Source organism: Rattus norvegicus, chromosome 16, assembly GCF_036323735.1.
Source record: "Rattus norvegicus strain BN/NHsdMcwi chromosome 16, GRCr8, whole genome shotgun sequence".
In the NCBI taxonomy this organism is placed as follows: Eukaryota; Metazoa; Chordata; class Mammalia; order Rodentia; family Muridae; genus Rattus; species Rattus norvegicus.
In genome coordinates, this window is record NC_086034.1 from 12,861,444 (window position 1) to 12,884,236 (window position 22,793).

Consider the following 22,793-nt stretch of genomic DNA (forward strand, 5'->3'; position numbering starts at 1 on the left):
CAGGTTAGCTGGACTCTCTCAAAGCTCCCATTGTGACAAGCACAGAATCGATAATCTCAACTGCTTGGGAAGCTGAGACAGGATTATTAGAGTCCGTGAGTTCAAGACCACTTGGATTAACACAGCAAGATCCTGTCTCAACCTCACAATAACAAAGCACCCTTGTTTACGTAGACAGAACCCTTAGAGGTCACGAGAAGCAAGGACAGTAATGTCATCCACACCTTTTGACACATTTGCCAACTTGGCTCTGAGGGAGAGCAACTGCAGAACAATGTCGCACCTATTCTCTTGGTGACATCTTGTCACTTTTTGCTTAGAGTGACGAGTATGCCAAAGCACAGGCCACGTGTTTCAGATGGATGATATGGTGTCTACCTGTTTTCCTCAAAGTCTTTTCACTTGCCCTTAACCCTTCTTTGAGGACCATCCATGTTGCATACAAAGATCCTCTCCTCTAGGACATGTGCTTTTGTAAATGGGCCACAGCAAGCCATCTTCAGACGTTTCCTATCTGACTAAGAATAGCAGCTGAACTTCTATTGGTAGCTACAAAGCAGACACTAGGTGTTAGCATATATTAGCTCTTACGTTCTCAGAGCAATAAGTCTTTGCACCCTATACTGATGAGAAAAGTGAGACCCAGACAGCCTTGGTCTTTTGCACAAAGTCACACATAAGTAGTAAAATCTGAGTTCAAGTTACAACACTGTCAAACTGTGAAAACACCTTTTCAGTTCATAACACTAGAGAGCCTGAGCTCAGAGGGCTGGGAGGATAGCTCAGTCAGTGAAGTGTTTGCTATGCAAGCAAGAAGACCTGATTTTGATCTCCAGAGCCACATTTGAAAAATCAGGCTGGCATTATGGAGCACGTTTGTAAACCCAGAAAGTCACAGATAGGCTGATCATAGAGCTTGCTGGCCAGCTAGTCTAGTGGAATGGGAAAACTTCAGGGAAAAGCAAGAGACCCTATTTCAATAAGCAAGTGGACAGTAATTGAAAGAGACAGCTGAAGTTGGCCACTAAACTCCTCATGTGCGTGGGTACCACCCCTCCCCTGTTGTACCTGCATACACACACAAGAACCCACACATGCATACAAGTCTAGGCTCACAGAGAAGGAAAAACGGCTTTCGATCATTTAGAATCACTCTTACTGATTGGGCATAGGGTTAATGCTCCAGTCATAGTCGTTAGAAAGGGGGGGGGGTCATTCCCATCTGCTGTTGCTGCCTTCTTCCTACCCTTTTGGAAACCTAACATCAAGCTAGACTATAGATCTGGGCCTACCTCAGTTGTCTGTCCTTCAACTTGCCACATCCTAACACTGTGAGATTTGGCAAGTGTCACCCCACTGATGGGGTCTCCTCCAGTACTGACCACATTTACTGATCTTACTGTTTGGTCTATCCTCCTTTCTCCCAGTAGGCTCATGTTGGCTACTAGGCCCTTTCTGCTTCCACGGTCCCTTCTAAGAGTGGCTCTCCTTGGGTCAAGTTCCTGAGTTTGTCCATAAAGTACCCCACCCTGCTGCTAAGGACCACAGTGCTGAGCTGAACTTCTAGTCCAGAGGTTTTCATTCCCCATTCCCCAGGACAAACTGCTTTTCTGGCTGCCCTACACACAAGGCCTTATAAAACCCGTCCCTGCTGGGCTCCCCTAAGAGTCATTAGTCCATGTTCCAGACCTATTTCTTCCTTCAAGCAATCCTGATTGGATTCTTCTTGATTGGGGCGGGGAGCAGGGGGGGAAGTAGAATTTAAGTACAGAACAAACAAGGTCTGTGAAAGTGTGGTAATTAAGATGTAGGCAGACATTACCCAAAGACTATACATGGACTGACCCTGGGCTCCAACCGCATAGGTAGCCTAGTAAGAGCACCAGTGGAAGGGGAAGCCCTTGGTCCTGCCAAGACTGAACCCCCAGTGAACGTGATTGTTAGTGGGAGGGTGGTAATGGGGGGAGGATGGGGAGGGGAACACCTATATAGAAGGGAAGGGGAGGGATTAGGGGGATGTTGGCCTGGAAACCGGGAAAGGGAATAACAATTGAAATGTAAATAAATAACCAATTTAATAAAGATGGAGAAAAAAAATGTAGGCAGACAATTTAGACAAAACGATGCAAAAATCCCTCAGTGTCAGGATGGAGGTTAGGCGCAACATCACCCACAGAATGAGCTGTGAGTCAAGGATATGGGTCTCCACAAAACAATAAACATAAACACAAAAGGATGAGGTGGTCAGCTTCTCCTTTGAATAATAGATTTTATTTACCATTTACAGAAGAGGTTAGCAACATATTATCAGATGCTGAACTCCCTGTGGTAGCAAACGATCCAGCGCAGCAATTTCCAGGCTGGTCTTTAGCAGGTTAGTGCCTGTCCCTCAATACTGTGCGGGCCAGTGACTACAGACCTACAGATCAGGACTCTGAACATCCACACGTCTGTGTAACACCTCCAAACACAGACTGGGGATAGGGGGTGGGGGAGATCAAGAAAAACACATGTTCATACACTCTGACCACATCCATAACTGTGGAATTCTAGAGAGCTTCATAGAGTGAGTATATATATATTTCCTTAATGTTTTCTCAAAAGAACACCAGAATCTTCCAGTTTGCAGGATTTCCCTCTTCGGGAGTATCGCATATAAATAAGATATATTCCAATGAGAGAAAGAGTGTGGAATAGAAGCTCTCAGACCAATCCCTGCCACCGATTTACTGTGTGCACGGAGCCAATAACCCTAGGAGATTCATTTCCCTGTCTGAGTCAAAATAACTTGGACTGGAGCTTACTGCCTGATTCTGGTTCTTTGTGACAGTGACGTGGAGGAAAGTGGGGACGGAAGGGAAGCTGTGTGAGTTAGGGGAAAGCCATTATCAGGCTGTGACTCAACATAGTCCCTCCTGGGTGTTAATACTTTCTTCATGAGATGTAGCCAGAGAACTGGCTTCCAACAAATACTTTGTAATCCTGCTGCTTCGCACTTGCTTAAAGCTGCTTTCTTAGGGTTTGCTTTCTTCATCTCACGGACAAGGAAGAAGACAATAGGAGTTTAAACTTTATCCGCAAGGTCACGTGATACGAGAAGGGCTGGATCAAAATGGATGCATTCTCTGAGCTCAAATCTGATGTACACCTACCACCTTGCCTGGTCTCTTCAGGGGAGGCTGGAGATTTCTGCTCTCAGTCTAGGAAGAGCTCACTTTACACCTCTTATCTGGATGCTAATTCTATTGTTCACTGGCTTCGGACACAGTCAGCACCAGCTTTCAGAGCGTTTCAGTCCTTTTCTTTGCCTGTATTTGTGTCTCTGCATCCCACAAAGCTCACTGACTTTCAACTTTAGTTGAGAACCAGCCTCCTTCGACCTGCTTGTTGGCTGAAGCTTGGAGATCTAGACTCTTGCCAGTCTTGTTATTCATGCTCAGGGGCCCTTCTTCTCAACTAAGGATGACAAGGCCCCAGAAGGACTCCAGTGATTGTGGGATGTAGGGTTGGTGGGTAGAAATGCACAGACTTGACTCCTTATGCGCTTCTATTCTCTGACGAATAGAGAGCATTATAGCTATGCCAAGGAATTGAACAGTGGGTATGTATTTGCCAAATCAGTCTGAGGCATCCCTCACCCAAAGCCCTTTGCAGAGCCCTGTATACAGTGTTACAACGTTATACAAAATAGGGGTGACCTTCAGGGTCAGTATTGGGGGAAGGAAGAGAAAAATTATGGGGCACACTCTAGACATAAGCCTTGTTACCTAAACTCTTCTTCTCAAACTTTTGCTTGAGCTCTGACACCAAAGAAGACTGAGCAGGGCCTCCCAGGGGTTTGGGTGTGGGTAACTGTTGGGATGGCTGTGGGGTAAGGGATCCAGAGACAGTAGGCACTGTCTGTTGGGCCACTGTACTGGATGCCATTTTGGGGGGCGGTGGGAGAGCTGGAGCTCTTGGGGGCACCGTGACTCCCACTCTGCTGTTATTGCAGTTCTCATTGGGAGGATCCTCTTTGAGTATAAACTTGGAAGCAGCCTTGGCCCTCCGGAATTTGAGCCATTCTATTCGTACTGTGTGGGGTGCAGGGCTGGGCCTTCTACGGAGCACACGCCGCACAGGCAGGACCTTGTTAGACTTCTTGTTACGCCAGAAGGTGGCTGTGGAGATGAGGACGGTTATGGCCACAACAATGGCCATGACACCAGCCAGTACACCCACGGCCTTCATGGGATTGTCCTTGGTCTGAATCAGGAAGGCAGCCATGGAGCTTCTGGACAGCCTCTGGAAGAGAAAGCCAGCCCCTGTGTTCAGCCACTTCATCCTATCCCCTGAAGAACAGTGGTTGTGTGAGCTTCCCTAAGTCTGACAGGTTAAGCATCCTGCCCCAAGGCACCCCTTTGAGACCCTCAGGCAAACTAAACCACAACAGACCACAGTAACCTCCTTCAGATTCCAAACTCCTACTTTCATGGAGTGTTCTCTTTAAGTAGCAGAATATTGCTTGTCTTTGATTACAGGGAGACCCATAAACCCAAATGAACCAGGGACTTCATATGTGATGAATTCCTGCCACTGAGCTGAGAACTACTCATAATGAATGGTTTTATTTCTCCCTTTCAACACGGGAAAGGTAATGGAGGCTTAGAAAACCCAGAGCCACACCACTAGTTAATATTGTAATCAGAATTTCAACTTGATTCCCAATCCTATGGGTTTGATTTCACAGCAACTCCTTGGTAGAATTCAGTATCCTTTGACAGAAGTTGCTCTCCACCCCCTTTTCCTGACCACAGCATCATACTCACCTCTGTGTCTGTGATGTCGATCTTGAGTAAGGCTGTTGTGCTGAAAGATGGAGATCCTCGGTCCTTGGCCTGCACCTGTAGGGACCATGAGTATTCCCCGCTGGGTGTAATGTTGTGTAGGGCCTCCAAGGAGCGGATGGAATTCTTGAGCCTGATCTCCCCTGTGTGTGCATCTATGTCAAACACGTTGACTGGCTCTGCACGGGTAATGGAGTAGTCGACCAAGTTGTTTGGTTCCTCTGCATCCTGGTCTGTGGCCTGAGAGAGAAAAAGAGGGGGAAAGCACTTGGGAAGATATTTGTGCACATTAGCTAAATCAGTATACATAGTGGGGCTTTCTGGGTTGATGGAAAAGGATTCAGATATGATTTGCAGTAGATAGAGTTGGGGAAGGAGAAAGTATGTGCTACTGTGAGCCATGGTCCATGTTTGATTCTATACTGTATTATGTGGCTTTGCTCTCAGAACAAGTCTATGGAGTGGGCGTTGGTGGCTTGTTATATGTGCATTGATGAAAGCTTGAATGCCAAGTGGCTGGTCCAGGACGAGGTGGAAGGAGGATATCTATCATTCAAAACAAGTCTGCTAGGATTCAGAATGCATGCCTATTCTCCACTGAGAAGACAGTGTACTGTGGGACTAGCATGCTTTGAAGTCAGGCAGATCAGTCATGAATTCAGGCAAGGCCAACATTCAAGCCCTCTGAACCTCAAATTCAAATAATGTCTTCATTCTTAGCGTTTTCTAGTTGAGGTGGCAAAGAAGCCATATAAAATGTCATGTAGTCTATTGCCCTTAGCAGGATAAGTTTAAGATCAATTCTTGTGGCCAGTCAGGGGTGCTCAGCTGCCTCTAATACCTACCTCAATTTTCAGTGGGGTCCCCAGCACCATCGTCTTCTCCTGGACACTCTGTACAAACTGGGGGTAGTGGTCATTGACATCCAACAGAGTGACAAACACCTCAGCCAGGCTGTACCTCCCATCCATGTCTTCTGCCTTCACATAAAAGTTGTACCTCGAAGTGCCCTCAGCATCCAGGCTGGCCCAGGGCTGAGTGTAGATAAGCCCAGTGGATGGGTGAATCAAGAAGCTGCAGGACATAGGAAGGAGAAAACACAGGAACTCATGCACACTTGTGCATTCATGCTCATGCCTCTTCATACACACACACACACACACACACACACACACACACACACACACACACACACGTGCACTCATATGAATGCCTGCTAAGGTATATGCAAAAGTCCAAAAGACATTGGGCAACTTCTCCAAGGATCCCGGAACCTGCTCCTCCCAATCCTTATGATCTGCCTCTTTGAGGCAGATCTAGCTGTTGACTATTGAGGTCAACAACCCGAAACTCAGCCTGTGCTCCTTACCCCTGGCCTGCTACCCTTCCCCAAGCTCCAGGCTATCCCTGATCACCTTATGCTCCAGGCTATGACCACAACCTTCTTTTCCAGTCCCCTCAGAAGTGTTTCCCTTATCTTTATCTCAGGCTCTCCATGGTTCCTTCCATTCCTGACCCCTCTACCCTGTACTTTGGGATGCTTACCTCCCTAATTTAGCTCTTATCCTTCTCCAGGTCCTTCCCGCCACAAACAAGAATCCCTTCACCCAGAGTCTCATAAACTCTTTGCCTACATCTTTGTCTGGGCCTCCAGATCTACTTACAGGTCTGATCCGGTCCCATAAATGGAATACTGGACTTTGCCCCATGGTCCTGTATCTGGATCCACAGCCTGGAAGACAAAAAGCTCCTACTGGCTTCGGCACAGTGGTGAGGCAAGTGGTAGTTCCTGTAGCTGAAGGCAGCTTGCAAAAGAAAGCTGTCAGAGTCTGGGGTACACCCAGCAGGGGAGCGAGTAGCCTGAAGGCCTCTCTGTACCCTAGTTTTCTTCTGGGAGGTATAAAACGTGAGAGAACCCAAAGGGTTCATATCCAGGAGACGGTTATTCTTTCACAGATGAGAGGGAGAAGGGGATGGGCTTTGGGCCCTGTGCTTGGGGTTTGCACGTACATCCCCATTATCACCAGCAGTTCTAGAAGCCTAGCCACTTCTATAACTCATGGCAAAGGTGAGGAGATACTCCATGAATAGATTAAGAGACTGCACCTTCTGCCAGGATACAAGATGCTTCCCTCATCTGGACCCTGATGTGTGTGGGAAGACACAGACTATCATTAGATGGAGAATGAGAGACTAAGAGGAAGGGAGGAGCCTGTTCAAGATGACACCTATTGACTGTAGACCTTATGAGTCAGCCCCCAAACCTACTGTGACAGCCACCACATTGGAGCCCCCTGGAACATTCTCTGGGATCCTGGCGATGTAGTAGTGAGAGGTGAACTTGGGAACATTATCATTGGTGTCCAGAAGCTGGATCACAATGTCTGCTGTGGAGCTGAACTTCTCCGGGGTGTTCACTTCAATGGCCAGGAGCTGGAGAAAGATCCAGAAACACACTTGTCGGGGTGGGCAGATAACCCATCACGAGCCCCATACATACCACCTGTCATCTTTCAGCCATGGGCTCATCTGCTCATCTCTCCACCTCTGTTGCTTTAGTGTTGTTTTATTTGAGTCTGGGTCTGACTGCAATGTTTCCTTTTTCTGGCTCCTGCTGGGCTAGCCCTGACACCGTCTCCACAGTCTTGCTTGCATCATGCCTCCTTTGATCGTCTCAATGCTAGTGTCCTTATCACTCCCATTAGTACTCTGGCCGGGTGTTGCCATTGTTTTCTTTATCTACAGATCTACGTACCGCATTGTAATCCAAATTCTACTTGTTCTTACAAATTTCTCCAGATACAAACCAGTATGATTTTCTCACCAAAGGAAATTCTAGATAAGCCACAGTAGCACATGCTTATTATCCCATGACTCAAGATACAGAGGCAGGAGGATTATGAGTTTGAGGTCAGGCTGGGTTACACAGTGAGCTCCAGGTCAGCCTTGGCTATACGACAACGCTCTGTCAGAAAAAACAAACAAACAAACAAACAGACACAAACCCACAAGCAAAACCAGCAAGGGATGGCTGGGTGGCATTAAAGCCTTCAGTAACTTGGGGACAATTTGCATTTTTAAAGCCAGGAGCAGCTGTCTATCCTTGGCTTCCTTAGATCCCGCTGGGAAAGCTTGCATGTTTCATCAAGTTCTGCATAGTTCTCCTTAGGGTTATTCCTCAGAATGCTGTACTAGTTCCTTTTGCATTAGTGTCTTTTATCCCACCATGTTCACATTCCCCGCCCCCTCCTCTCATTCCAGCCATAAGAAACTTTCTGGGTTTAGAGCGCTGACTCTGGGTTGTGATTTTGCTTTATTTCTGAGTCTTTCGATCGTTTCTCTTAGATTTGTCTAAGAAAACAATCATGTGATGTCTAAAAAGACAATAATACTCCTTTTCACCTCCTTTCTAACAATTGCAGCTCTTGTTTCCTCTGTCTGAAAATGATGTCATTCTGAACGTTGAGGTAAATCGTCTTCGTGACAGCGCTCATTCCTGTTTATTCCCAACTTCAGACAAAGCTTTTAGTGTCTCACTTTTTAGCATGATGCTGGCTATATACCCTGTGAGTATATAGAATTTTAAGTAAAGATGAGTTAAATAATATTATTGAAGTACATATTTTTTCTTTTCATTAATATATTCCTTCCATGTCAATATATGGTAAGCATTTTATATATATATATGAAATATATATACATATATATACATATATATTTCATAGTTTTACATAATTATAAATGACATCAAAGGAATATACTTCTCTACTTCTGTTCAGATTGTCATTGGAACAGACGATAAATGCAAAGGCACATGAGAAACTGCGTTTGATAATTTCTCTCTCTCCATCCATTTTCACAGCATACTATATTGGTAGTGCACCCTTGACTCCCCAGCCTTACATTCCTGAGTCAGTGGTGATTTAGAAACTGGTACCTCAATGAGGGTGAGGCCATGAGCACGTTGCTGGGTGTGGGGAAATCTCCACCCTCACCCTCAGCCTACCTCCTACTGTTCACATGCCCATAGGATGCTCAGAGACTCTGGGGCCAGACTAAGTAGAGCCATTCATGTATGGAGATGATGATGATACCCCACCTTGAATTCAGACAGTGGTGTGAGCTAGCCCAGCCCAACTAACCATGCAGGGCAAAGCATAACCTACCTTGAAGGTTAACGACTTAGACTTTTCAAAGTCAATGGCAGCTGAGTTTTCCACTATGATGGTCACTTGGGCTTCATTCAGGACTGTCTGTGGCACCACTCGAAAGATGCCTCCAGGTCCCACCAGCCGTAAGTTGAATTTGGCATTGGCTCCCTGAGCGATATAGTTTGAAGAGAGGAAATAGACGATAAAGGAGAATAAAGAGGCATCATATATTTGAGCTAGGTGTAGAGCCCTTACATGATCTTTACCCTCAGCAGTGTGTAATTTTTCTCTGTAAAAGTGAGTTAATTAAGGATCAGACTTATCAGGACATGAAAATTAAGCAAGGTAAGAAATTAGTAAGGCCCAGTTCTGTTCACCACATAGGAGGAGGCAGAGACATTTACAGATGTGCAACTGAAAGGTCAGATGGAGAGGGCCTTTCTCGGACTGGCTTTTACTTTGTAACTGATGATGGGCAAGCGAATAGTATGGGTTTGGTTACCATCCCTCTGCTAGCTACACCACAGTGTTTTATTCATTCTGTGACTTGCCTAGGCCCTCTCACTGAAACCTAGCATTGGACATAGACCTAGTCAATTTCAAGGGCATGAACACACACCTGGTCAGAGTCATTGACAGTGATCTTGAGTCCACGGAGGATTTCCCCCTGGGGCGGGTGCTCAAACATAGATAGTTCAAACTTGTTCTGGGGCCCGCTCTCTCCATAGAAGGTTGGAGGGTGGTTGTTGAGGTCCACGATCCTGATGATCACTGGGACTGTGGACTGAGCAGCTGGGCTTCCTGAAGAGTTGACCTCTGTCACCTATGATGGGGACAGATGGCTATGGCTGTGTGGCAGGCAGACTGTTACTGGTCCTAAGAATTTCTCGTCCTGGTGTTCATACCCTTGTAATTGGTCTCTCTAAGTGTGACTCAGCCTGACAACTTGCTTTTGACAGACAGCATGATTAGATTATAAGAGATTATAATTCCATTTTGCTGGCAGAGTTTCTCTTTCCCAAGGCTTTCGTGAAACAGGCAGCTATGCTAGAGAGGCAATGGATGGGATAAGGAGCTACCTGTACTCCACAGGCAACAGCCATCAAGTAACTGGGTCATACCAAAACCAAGTGAGCAGAAAACCAGTCCTTCTCCACCCAAGCCTTCAATGAGATCCCAACCCTGAGTATCTGATGGCAGCTATGTCAATGACCTTGGAATCCAAGTTCCAGTCAAGCTGGACTTCCTCCCCACCACACACACACTGTTATATATGACTTTATACTGTCTTAAACGACTAAATTAAATATGATTTCTCATGAGGCATTATCTAGATGATATAGGCTATAAAGTCAAGACTAAATGTTCATAGGCAACCCATGAAACTTGTGTCAAATATCCCTTTTTGTGGGCCTTGAGTATTCATAGGTACCCCACAAAACTTGTGACGAACATCCCTTTGCTAGGGCCTCTTTCCTGTGTTGTATAAGGATATGCTACTTCTACAAAGATAATCTGAAGCGCTGTTCCTCAACCCTCCTAATGCTGCAACCTTTTAATATAGTTCCTCATGTTGTGGTGATCTCCCAACCATAACATTATTTTCACTGCTACTTCGTAACTGTAATTTTGCTAATGTTATGAATCACAGTGTGAATATCTGTGGTTCCTGATGGTCTTTTGGTAGCTGTGACCCACAGGTTGAGAACTGCTGCTCTAAGGTGACCCTTGAAGTCCCCTTGCCACACCTGTCTATAGCTTACTCCTCCTCAGAAGCCTCTGCATGCTGTCCTTCCATCCTACCCCGTTCAGTCCTCACCCTTCCACATTTAGAGTTTTCACACCGGTTAGCGTCAGAGGGCTCAACAGCCTAGGTTACATGACTCAGCTCTTGGCAAGTTCTTATTGACTTCTTCAGGCCCTGCTGTTTCTTCCAACTCCTCCCACATCCTCCTCTCCCTTAACCTCTGATGCTCTGCAGATGTGAATTTTGCCAGCAGCTCCTCTCTTGACACAACCATCCTGGGGTGGGGGATATCTTGGTCCCTCCATAGCTATCCTGAATATCTCGGTCCCTCCACACCTGTTGCTGTCACATAACACCCTGGCTAAATGAAACTTGGGGAAGAAAGGGGTTTGTCCCTGCTCACTGTTTCAGGAACCGTTAATCATGGCTGAGAAAGTTACAGAAGTGGGAGCTTAGTGGTAACTGGTCATATCCCATTCACAGTCAAGAGCATGAGGAATGTACATGTTTGTGTTGATGGCCTGCTCCTGCTTAGAATGCATCTAGCTTTCTCTTCTTGTACTGAATCCAGGGCCAACCCCATGACACAATGCTCCTTCTGCATTCTCATTACTCCTGCTTGTTCGCATGTTCCTCTCTGCAAGTGCTTTCTGCAGCCTGATGCAGGTTCCTTAGAGGAATGTTTCCATCCCTCCCCAGATTGAGCCCTTGGCTCCCATCACATTTGCTGCTCTCTAGGACTAACAAGTGGGTGGGGCAAGCCAGACTAGTGGAGCATCACCTGTACATGAAGCTCATACACCTCTCTTCGGAGCTGGGCAGGGCTCTGAAGGACGGAGATGGCTCCAGATGTCTCATTAATTTCAAAGAGTCCATCACTCTCTGTCACAGAAAAACATCCTGCAGTTTAGCATTAGGTCATAAGCAAGGGAGTCATATCACATATTCCTCTGGTATCTCACAGTGGACGGGGCTTCTCATAGACTATAATACTGTAACCCTCTGCGTCTTGCCAGTGAGGAAACTGAGTCTTAGAGGGACTTGTTTAAGGTCCCCCAGCCAGTGAAGAAGTACAGATCTAGATTCAAACTTGTTTTTACTGCTCTCAGAATCTATCTCATGTCCCTTTTCTTGTGTGTGTGTGTGTGTGTGTGTGTGTGTGTGTGTGTGTGTGTGTGTGTGTGTGTGTGTGTGATATAAGAAAAGGAAGATGGTGGAGAGGGTGTGTGTGTGTGTGTGTGTGTGTGTGTGATATAAGAAAAGGAAGATGGTGGAGAGGAGTGGAAGGAGGGAAGAGGAAAAGATAGGAAGCAGCTTGAAGGTGGAGGGTGTAGCCGAGAGGTAAGGACAGGGCATGGGGTGAGTGGCCTATAGCTGGAAGATGGTTTCAGAGGTGGGGTGAGGGAAGATGCCTGGAAAAAGAGCCCATGCATGGGTGATTTCTGGATGGTCATGGGCATGTTTTGATTTGAACTCTTGTGTTCCAGTGTGTCTCGGGGAAATTACAGCTGTGAATGCATCTAGGATCTGACATGGTTTCCTAAGGGTTGTGGAGCTCACCCCAGGGACACTGCTGTTGCTTGGCAATAGTCCAGTTATATTAAGAGAACATTCCAGAGTTATCTGACTTTGTAAAATCACGAAGTAGACAGTGTCTATTAGCTCCTCTGAACCTCAGTTTTCAACACCCAGGCCTGGTGCTATGGAAATGCCACAATGTCATTGTATCTAATGCATTTGATTTTCTGCCCCAGTCAAAGAGAGTGAGAACAAACATATCAGTTCTTAAAGTGTGAGAAATGTGGCTACACATGCCATTGGTGACCATGTCCAGGGCAAAGAGAGTGCACATGGCTCTCAGGAGCCTGCGGTTCTCTCTCTCTCTCTCTCTCTCTCTCCCTCTCCCTCTCCCTCTCCCTCTCCCTCACCCTCTCCCTCTCCCTCTCCCTCTCCCTCTCCCTCACCCTCTCCCTCTCCCTCTCCCTCTCTCTCTTTCTTCTCTGGATATAATGACAAGCAGGGATAGAGCAAAGTTGTCATCTGAGGGGACTAGACCCACCCCCCACCCCCTGCACCAGCTTCCTGTCGTTTCCCTCCCATAGGTGAGGAAACAAGGCAGAGAGCTACCCTCACTTACCATTCAAGAGCCTATAGAGGATGTGGTTGGGTTTGCCTCGGTCTCCATCTATGGCAACCACCGTCAGCACCTCTGAGCCCTTGGAGAACAGGAACCACTCTCTGAGGTTGTTAGTAATGAGGGTTTCTCCCCTAACCCAACACTGCCCCATCCTGGACAAGAGGTATCATCCCACTCAGGAAAAGAGTTAGGTTTTGGGCCCCATAAGGTGACCCTGCTATGTCCTCCCAGGGCTGAAGGAACCATCTGAGTGAACTTCACCACTCCCTGCCCCCAGGATCAAAGTGTGAGTTTGCAGAAACTCTTTGCCTCCTAACTAACTCTTATCCATTTGCTTTGAGGGGAGACTGGTGGTGAGTTCAGTCATCCTCAAGGTAGTCCCAGGGAGTCACACAGGAAACACTGGCTGAGAGATTCAACCACTCACCGGAAGGGTGTCTTCGTACACATAACCATAGTAGGGTGTACCCACGAATATAGGGGCTGTGTCCTGAACATCTTCCACATTGATGGTGACAGTCGTGGTGGCTGAGAACACCACATCAGCTCCTCGAAGCCTGCCCCCACCATCCTGGGGAGGAATCGGTCCAGAGAAGGATGAAGACAAGCTGTCCTCAGGGTAACAAGCTCCACTTGAATGGGACTCCGGCCTCCCCCTGGGTGTGAAGCCAGCTGGGCACTTTTAGTGCCTATTTGTTCTTGGGTCTCTGGGGCCCATTCTCCTTTCTCAGTGCTGTTGCCCATGCCAAAGCAATGATGCATGGAATTTTTAAGGCAAGTGTCTGGCAGGTTTCTTGGATACAGGATTAATTAACTCTCCAGGTACATTATGTATGATGAGTGATTAGGAGGAGGAACCAGACCTAAATTCCTACTCCTAGCTGAAAACCAAGTCTCACGTAATTTCTAAGAACTTTCCATATGTCCAGTCTATGCTAAGGACCATAGCATCCCAGGAATATGACTTGGGCCTTTCTCTGCTTAAGAGTAAGGGAAGTAGCAGCTAGCAGGTAGAATGGTACCCAGTCTCCTGGTACAGACTATAGGAGGGTGGCCCATAGGAAAGCAGTGATCTGAAAGGGGACTGATGCAGAAGAATCCAACAGGCCTAATAGGACAACTGGGTTTTCCTTCTCCCTTGTGCAAGAGGCTTGACTGAGGACCTGCTAACTCCCAACCTCCCATGGTGTGCTTCATAAACTGAAATGAGAGTCTTCATTAATTTTCAGTAATGGGGACATGAGGAAACTGAGTTCAGAGAAGGTAGCTGGTCACACAAGAAAGAAGAGTCTCTCGAGCCAGTCAGGCCAGCAAGAGAGATAGAGAGTCAGTGGGGCTTCTGAGAGGGACACAAATATCTGTGTCATGGCTGTCTCCTCTATGAAAGGACCTAACATTTAAGTTTCTAAGGAGTTGTATGATAACTCTCAGAGGGAAATGTGGTCTCTCTAGGCTAACAACACCAGCCTTCCTAGAAAATGTGTTCAAGCAGAAGAGATTCAAAGCAGTTGCCTTCTGGTCCCTCTTTACCCATATTATGTGTTTCGCTCTTGAAAATCCCTGCTCCTTCATAGAACCTCACTGAGCTCCAACCTAGCAAAGGCTGAAGTACCATTGTATCTTCCTTTGTTACCTTGGCAACCACAGTGATGAAATGAGCCCTCGACTTCTCATAGTCCAGTGTGGCCCCAGCCTGGAGTCGCAGCACCCCGCTGTGACGGTCTACGGTGAACTTGGAGGAGTGTAGGCTCTGTAAAGTTGGGGAGCAGCTGAACTCAGGGAGAAAACAGACTACACCAAGAGCGCTTGCTCTGACTACTGAATGAGTCGTTGGTCTTCCTTGCATTGGCTTTCAGGCTTAGATTCCACGTTCAAGAACTGAACCTGTCTGAACTTGAGGTTTTCCTTCACTAGTTTTGCTTGGGGCTTTCTACCCTCAGTCAAAAGCATCTCATTCCCCCCAAGAAAATCCTGCTGGCTCGTGGCAGGAAGAAACATTCAAAGAGTGCTCTAACTTTGTTGAAGCTGGAGATTAAGTGTGGTAGCAAGAGAGAGAGAGAGGTGGGACCTTCAAACCACACCAGGTCTGTGGTAATCATATGTGTGACAGGAGATGGTGAGTAACCAGGATGTAAAAGCACTCGCCTCTGGCTCAGGGTCTCTTCCAGTTGGGGAGAATCAGTACATAGGCTCCAGAGACCGTAATTGGAGAGTTACATGTTAGTTGACTAAGCAAACCAATGTTTCTCATTCCCGGCTTAAACCTGAGAAAGCTGAGGTAGAAGAGTGAAGGAACGTGTTGGGGGACTATGAGTGGTCTGTGTGTGTTTATGGGGCTCCTCCCTAACTCCTATGAGTTCAGAGGGTTTCTCTAGGACTTGTAGGTTTCGCCATGAGGCTGTATTACTTTGAGAATTCTGAGAGCAGTTGACCGAATGTGGAAAGAAAGGGAGGAGGCACCGCACAAAAACAGCAGCCGTGAGAGGGTGGACAGCAGCTCTTAGGAGACCAGGAGAAGGCAGAGGTTCAGGAGAAAAGCCTCCATCTTTGCCAACACAGAGAGAATGGATGGGAGTGAGCACTGGGGCATCCTGGCCCTCTTTTCAGCGTGGTTTATTCTCCTCCTTTTCCTATTGACTATTTCAGTTCTAAATGGACTTCTTGCATCCTGTGTGGGCGCTAAATGTCCAGGATTTCTTTAAGGAAAGGAATGGGGAAAGTAGAGAGCTGAGGGGCCCAGAATCCTAGAGGTAGGGGTAGGCCAACTCTGAGGTAGCCAAGATGGGCCTATGAGAGGAAGAGTTCCTCTTTCTTGTGCTTTTTGCACCTGTGGAGTACCCTGGAGAAGAGGCACTAGTGGGTGTATGGGAGTTAGCTGGTGAGGGAGTAGAAGACACTCAGGTACCCTCCCCATCTCAAAGCTCTGGATGCATCCTGTGTGTCCCATCTTACCTGAAGGAAGTAGGTGACACTGCCTCCAGAGCCTGTGTCCTTGTCCTCTGCCTGTACCTTAAAGATGCTGCTCCCAGCAGGTGTGTTCTGAGGGGTCATACACAGAGATGTGTCAGTGTGAGTGACAAGATGGTGGAGGAGGCAGAGGCATGGGGGCCATGGAACTGAGGGGTCATGGCTGATCAAAGATTAGTGAGGGGCAGTGACAAACAAAGCATCCAACAAGAATGGAGGGGGACAGGGACAGCGGGTCTGAGGGAGTGGATACAAGGCAAAGGAAGGGACAGGAGACAAGCCAAGAGGGCCGAGGATGTCCTCAAGGGGAGAGAAGAAAATACTAGGCCACTAAGTGCTAAAGGATTTAAAAGAAAATATTAATTTATAAACAAAGGCAAAGCTCATATTCAGGATCATAAACATGGACATATTCAGGATCATCAGAGAACACATACATGGTTAACAGCAAGAATGGAGTATCTTCCACCACTGACTTGACTTAGAAAACATGTTTCTGAAGCATGCGTGTATTTGTGCGTGTGCATGTGTGTGTATGTGTTGTGTGTGTGTGTGTGTGTGTGTGTGTGTGTGTGCGCGCGCGCACTTGTGCCCAATCCATAGCACTTTTATGCAGGTCAGAGGACAACTTGCAGGAGCACATTCTCTCTTTCAGTCTTGTAGGTCTTAGGGATCAAACTCAGATCATCGAGATTGCTAGCTTCTAGCCAGTAATCTATGTGAGTGCCCCCTTTGTAAACGTTAGAGAGGAGACAATTTTTCTCTTGTACCATAGAGCAGAGAATAAATAAACAAGGTGACCTTTTGGTCTTTTTCTTTTGGAAACATAAGAAATGAGTGACTTCTTCCTGAGGACCTGGGTTCGATTTGGGACCCATATGGTGCTCACAACCATCTGTAACACTGGCCTTTTAGGACACTGTGCACATGTGGTGCACAGATACGCATTCACGTGAAACGCTATGCTCATAAAAATAAATAATAAAAAAATTTAAAAGAGTTTATGTGTGTGACTCAGTAGAGTAACTTCAAATTTTTTACTCCATCTTAAGAATTCTTTTTGTACTAGAGGACATACAGAGTCCCAATCAATATTGGCTAGTTTTATGGCACTGGACTTCACCCCCAGTCAGAAGACAAAATGATCTGAAGTGGAGACAGGAGGACCAGAATTCAAGGTCATTCTTGCTACATAGCGAAGCTGTCCCAAAAACAAAAAGCCCAAAACCTTTTGGTTTTGGTGACACCTTTTGGCAATACTCTTGATTCCCAGGAAATAAGACTACAGATATGTATCATCATGTCCAGATTAAAAGCAATCAAAATTAAAGGGGGAAAAGATGTCTGTATTTGGCTAGAAAAATAGCTAAGTGGATTAGAGCACTGAGTCTTGCAAAGGACATGGGTTTAGTTCCCAACACCCACGTGACAGCCAAGAGTCATCTCTAAGTCCAGTTTCAGGAGACTTGACCCTACTTCTGGCCTGTAAAGGTCCCGTATCTATGTGATACACACATGGACACACGCATGTACAATAATAAGTAAATATTTCTAAAAGCTGTAATTAAAGGTTGATATTTTATGGAAGTAGAAATTTAATGCTTGAGTATAGAAATCTAAGGGAATTCTTGGTTCTATCTGTGTCTGATGGGCCGTTCACTTGACAGAAGCTATGAAAATGATGCTAATGACCTAAGCTTGATACTGAAGGAATGGAATTCTGTTATAGAGAAACGAAAAACTGGATTCAGAAGCATCTTTTAAGTCAGGCAAAAGGAGCTAAAAACCCTATAACCACACATGGAAAAATATTAAAAAAGAAATACCCCAAATTTAGAGAGATCTCAAAGTGGAGGGCTTTAAAAACACATATAAAATGTCTACAATGACTGTGCACTTACAATCAGAGTGAAAATAGCAATTGGGAGCAATGAGTAATGGACAGGTGTGCTATACTCAGGGCCCTGTCCCCTGCACAGGTCATAGGGCAGTCTGAGGTCAAGCCGTGGGCCCATGTGGGAGCTTCATCCCTTTCCAGAGATCTCTTACTCACCTCTGGAACCAGGATGTTGTAAGGCTCCTGGAGGAACCTGGGTGCTTCATCATTGGCATCTGTCACCACTATCACAACTTTCTCTGCCACCTGTGGAGTAGAAGGGTCAGCAGTTGAGGCAGGAAGACCTTCTTGGGAGTAAAAATAACAGCTTCTAATGTGCCCAGGTGTATCTTCCCTCTCCCTCCCTTTCTCCCTCTCTCCGTCCCTCCTTTTGTTTATTCATGCAAACAATATTGTTAGGCAATCCCTCAATGACAAGTAAGCACTGTAGGAACTGAACCCTTTGATGGGATATTTCAGGGACCACAGTGGCTTAGATATGAGCAGAAATCAGTGCTTAGAGATAGCATTTAGAATGACAATGTAATACATGAGTCCTGAGAGCAATCCCCTAAAGAGAACCACTGAGGTAGTTTGTGACTATAACCAGTGCCAACATGCCCTTCATGCTGAATGCTGCGCCCACACGCCTTGCAAGGAGCCTTAATTGGGTGGTGGACAGCTGGGAGCCCCTGGGATAGGAGGTGTCAATCCTCAAGTGACTTTGCCAGAGTGAAGAGTCACAAGTGAGCCAGGAAGTCAGTGTCAATGTGCAAAGCCAAGAGGAGAGGGGCACACAGGGAGTTCAGAGTACAGTAAACACTGGATGGATGGATGGATGGATGGATGGATGGATGGATGGATGGGGAGAAGGGTTGGGAGAAGCAGATGGCACCTACAGGGAGGCCTTGCAGGGTGACTTGGATTTCATCCTGGGGGAGGTGAGGGCCAGCTGTCAGTGCTTTCACAATTGGAGGGCCGCCAGGCTTAGGTTTCACAGTGAAAGCTGTGACAGCACTTTAAATGCAGATTGGGTGGTCAGGGAGCCCTCTGAGGACTGTTGTAATCCTGTCAACATTGAAGCGGCTGGCAGAAAGTGGTGGTTGTGGGGGTGGGGGGTGAGGTGGGGTGAGGAAGAACACCTGGCACCCAGGAGCCAAGAGCCAGCAGCAGACAGTGGCAGACAGCGGCAGACAGTGGCAGACAGAGAATGAGGGAACGGGTGTGAGAAGACGCATGGTAACGTGAAGCTCAGAAGTCTTGGTCTCTACTTGTCTCTTGCCTTCCTTCACCTATGGTCTCACTATGTCCCTCAGATGTGGGTGCTTCGAGTAGGTCTTCACTGTCCTGGCTTTGCTTTGATCAGGGAGTCACACAGCTGGAAGGGGAACCATACCCACTTCAGGCCAGAGCACTGTCTGAGGAAGACCGACTCACCAGGTTCAGGCCGTCGGAGATGCTGATGATGGCTTCTATCTCATCCTCTCTCTGTGAAGCAAAGGTATTGAGTGAGTGTGTAGATTCTGAAAAGCCAAGAGCTGCTTAAGGCTGTGCCAAACTGCACCCCTGTCAGAGAAGTCTGTTTTAGGGAGCCCAGGAGCTGAACAAGGTAAGAGTATGCAAGGCCTATGAAGCTCCTTCTTGCCACACTTAAGACCTTATCTGGGGATGCTCTGGGTGTCCAGAGTTCTCAGATTGCCAGAGGGTTCCTTGTGTCCCCAGCGGATGTTGTCTTGCTTGAGAAACAAGAGGGGCAACCCTGCTGGACTCAAGAGAGGAGTCCTCTTCACGTCTCCTCTACCCTCCCACGTCTCTCCACACTCCAGGATTTGGCAACGGTCCATGTTTATGTCACAAGTGTTTCCTAGGACTTGGTGGGATCTCGGGAAGTTACTAGATCCACACATACGCAGGGCAGTGTGCTGGCAGTGATCTGTCAGGAAGCCCGCACCGCAGTGCTGAGCGCTCTTCCCCACAGCCTCTCTGTTCCCTCTGCTGACCTGTGGTCAGTAGGTTTTACTGTAGAATCGGAAACAGCAGTAGCTCCACAGCTCGGGTGGGGTTATGTTCGAAAGGGAAGGGAAAGGAAACCCAAGTTCCATTATTCCAGGGTTCAGAAGTGTCCAGAATCAGTGTTGTTTTCTAAAGTCAGATGCACTCTTTCACTTTCTCTCTAGCCCAGTCTGTGGTGCTCCCTGTGGTTTGTGGGAGCTCCTCCAAGGTTAGGCTTAAAATCCCGCTCTAAGGGAGGTTATTTCAGAAACTTTTTAAACACAATTTTTTTAGTTAAGCATGTCTAAAGATAAGCAAAGCTAACAGGTCCCATTAAAGGGATTGCCACTATTCACACCAGAAGAATAAGGAAGTCTTTGCTCATGAGAAACAGTCTAGGGGCACAGCTGCAGTATGGGGATCACCCCCTCCCTTACACCCTCTTCCACAGGAAGCAGCACAGAGGTGTCTGAACATTAACAAGCAGTGGCCCAATTTCCCCCTCTACTTGTTTATACCTCTCTGTCCAGCTCTTCCACCAGGGTGATGTTTCCAAAATTGGGGTCAACAGAAAAGACACTTCTAGTGCTGGGGTCAAAGCTGATATGGTAGGAGATAGGGTCTCCCTCAGGGTCAGTCCCATTTAGCGTGTACACATGAGAACCTGGAAGGAGACAAAGGGAACATCTGGACCCGGGGACCCAACTTTTCCTGAAAACAGCGACGGTCAGAGATTAGAGAGTCAACTACTAATATTCAGTGCCGAGGTCCTCAGCCATGCTGCCTGCTTCCTACTAATCTTTCTTCCTCAAAGTCCTCAGATGTTCTCATTAGCCACTTCACAGATTGGGATCTGTAATACAGCCTATGAAGGAGGTATCTAATGGTACCAACTTCCCCTCTGCCTGGAATGAGTTCTCTCCCAGACACTGAGACTAGAGGGGTTCTTGGGATCAGAAACTAGGTGGAGTAAGGCACAGACACTCCCAGGAGGGGGTTGACTGCTTCCCAGTGAAGGGCCTGGCTCTTCAGGGATTTCCAAATGCAAGCTCCTCTGTTCTGCTCTCTTCCGAGGATGAATCATGACAAGGTAAAGTAGGAGTATGAACCCTTCCTCTCAATTCCCCACCACTCTCAGCTGGTTAAAAGTTCTTGTCTGGGTTTGAATCCTAAATACAGTAGGCTTGTACATGCAAATATGTTTGCTTGTTCAAGGTCACCCCCTAAGGAGCACCAAGTTTCTGAGAGAGCCAGCCAACCCCATCATCGAAAGACCCCATCCCAGTCTCCACCAGGGGTCCGGTTTAGGTCACCATGGCAGCAGTGACCTTCTTTGCCATTACCCTGGGGCCTTCAGAGCACAAACAGGGTACCCACGGGAGACAACAGGGAGACAACACCGTGTGGCATGCGCATGCCAGAGGGAGTCACGAGTGAGTGGTGTCACTGAGTTCTGGGGAGGTGAGTTTGCCCTCTGGGGGAAACTCCCTCCGGGAGACCTGGAATGGCTGATATGGCCAAAGCTATTTCTTACCTACAGGAGTGTCTTCTGGGAGGCTGAACAGGGCCATGTTTCCGTTGGTGCTGCCCACTCCATTGTCAAAGAAGTGAGGGGCAAAGTTGGCCTGGGCTAGGAAAAGAATGAAGAGAGAAGGACAAACAGACACCCAGACAACCTGAGGGAGCTTGACACCAACAAAGTCGCCTGTCTGGTCCCAGCTAATGAAAAGGAGAGGTTTGACTCCCTTCAAGGAGCTTCTCCCTAGGGCGCCTGGGGAAGGTATGCTTGGGCTGAGCTCAAGCTCTTCAGGGACACATTTTATGGCAGGCACTTAGAAACAAGCTAACGGACAATCCTATCCTATCTAAGAGCCTAGAGAGAGGCAGTGTATCCGGCCAAGGTCATACTTCTTGCCTTCCCTCAGACCCCTTGCTTCAAGCAGCCCCCCTGCTTCAAACTCGCTGTGAGTTTGAAGGAGACAAAACATCTAGTGGCAGAGCTGGGAGCCTGCCGGGATGCTGCCTCTAAGTCTCTGAAGAAGTGCCCAGGGACTAATCCCATCATCCTGCCTCGCGGCGGGAAACCTGCCTCCTTCCTGAGGTCTGCAATTGGACAATGCAGCCTCCGTCCTCGCATTCCCCTGGGGGGTACCGACGCCCACCCTCCAGGGCCCTCGCCGCTCACCTAGGTAAATGCACAGCAGCCCCAGGACCAGGGCAACCTGTGGGCCACGCCTCATGTCTCCGCGGAAGGGTCGAAAGCCTGGCCACTGCCGAGGCCGGGAGCTGGACCTCGGAGCATGCCCTGAGCTCGGTAGGAGAGCAGAGGCGACGTTGTGGGTGACGGTGGCGGTGGCAGTGGAGGGAGGGAGGGAGCGCGGGTGGTGCGAAGGCGCTAAGCGGATGACAGTGCTCTCGAATCCGCACAGCTGGATGGCTCCGGTCAGGTTACTAATGAGACCAATTACTGGGACCAGCTTAGAGCGGCGGGCGGGAGGCGTGACAAGACTACCTCCCTCCTACCACGCCCTCTCTGCCCTAGCAACCCAGGAGCACTGAGTGCAGAGGTGGAGCTCTGCACAGAAGAAACTGCCTGCCCCTAGACTACTTTGAACAAGCCACAAGAAATTCGGGTTTTTCTGTGGTTTGGTGTGGCTCCCTCCGGCTGCGCAGGGATCTTCCTGATTTATTTACCTTGTTTTGTGGGGATCAAGACCTCTCTGATCAAAGCACTCGTGGAAATTAAATAGCGAGCAGAGAAACAGCTCTTTCAGGATGGAGGGGTAGGCATTGAGAGACAAGAAAGGATGTTAGGAAGCGGCATCGCCTTGGCAATCAAACACGTTCTTTAGTTTTGGCCAAAAGAACAAGGGTAGAGAGGGTGTGTCCGGAATGGTGTAGGGACGCAGGAAAGTCCAGGACTCTTCCTAGATTAAACCCTCCTTCTTCTCTAACACGGTAGCGTGAGCAGAGATATCCCTTATACCCTCCTCCTCTTTTTGGCCCATTCATCAGTTGGGGGTGAAGTATTTTCCCCAACTTGAGTGATAACTTGAAACCAGGTTGCGTTCATAGCTTCTCCTGGGATGCTGTGCCC

The 22,793-nt window shown here is 47.6% G+C and overlaps 1 protein-coding gene across 1 annotated transcript; it reads right to left on the minus strand.

Annotated features, from left to right (window-relative positions):
- Positions 1-2,252: 2,252 nt before the first annotated feature.
- On the minus strand, positions 2,253-22,136 carry Cdhr1 (cadherin-related family member 1). The gene is made up of 17 exons (NM_053572.2): positions 21,882-22,136; positions 21,231-21,326; positions 20,215-20,360; positions 19,142-19,192; positions 17,882-17,971; positions 15,814-15,900; positions 14,495-14,611; positions 13,289-13,432; positions 12,862-12,940; positions 11,506-11,606; positions 9,597-9,800; positions 8,993-9,145; positions 7,095-7,259; positions 6,491-6,558; positions 5,672-5,900; positions 4,809-5,066; positions 2,253-4,284 (listed from the first exon to the last, which is right to left on the minus strand). Exons 1-17 carry the CDS (start codon positions 21,934-21,936, stop codon positions 3,748-3,750), a joined length of 2,580 nt encoding a protein of 859 aa, NP_446024.1. The 5' UTR covers positions 21,937-22,136; the 3' UTR covers positions 2,253-3,747.
- Between the last annotated feature and the right edge of the window lie 657 nt (positions 22,137-22,793).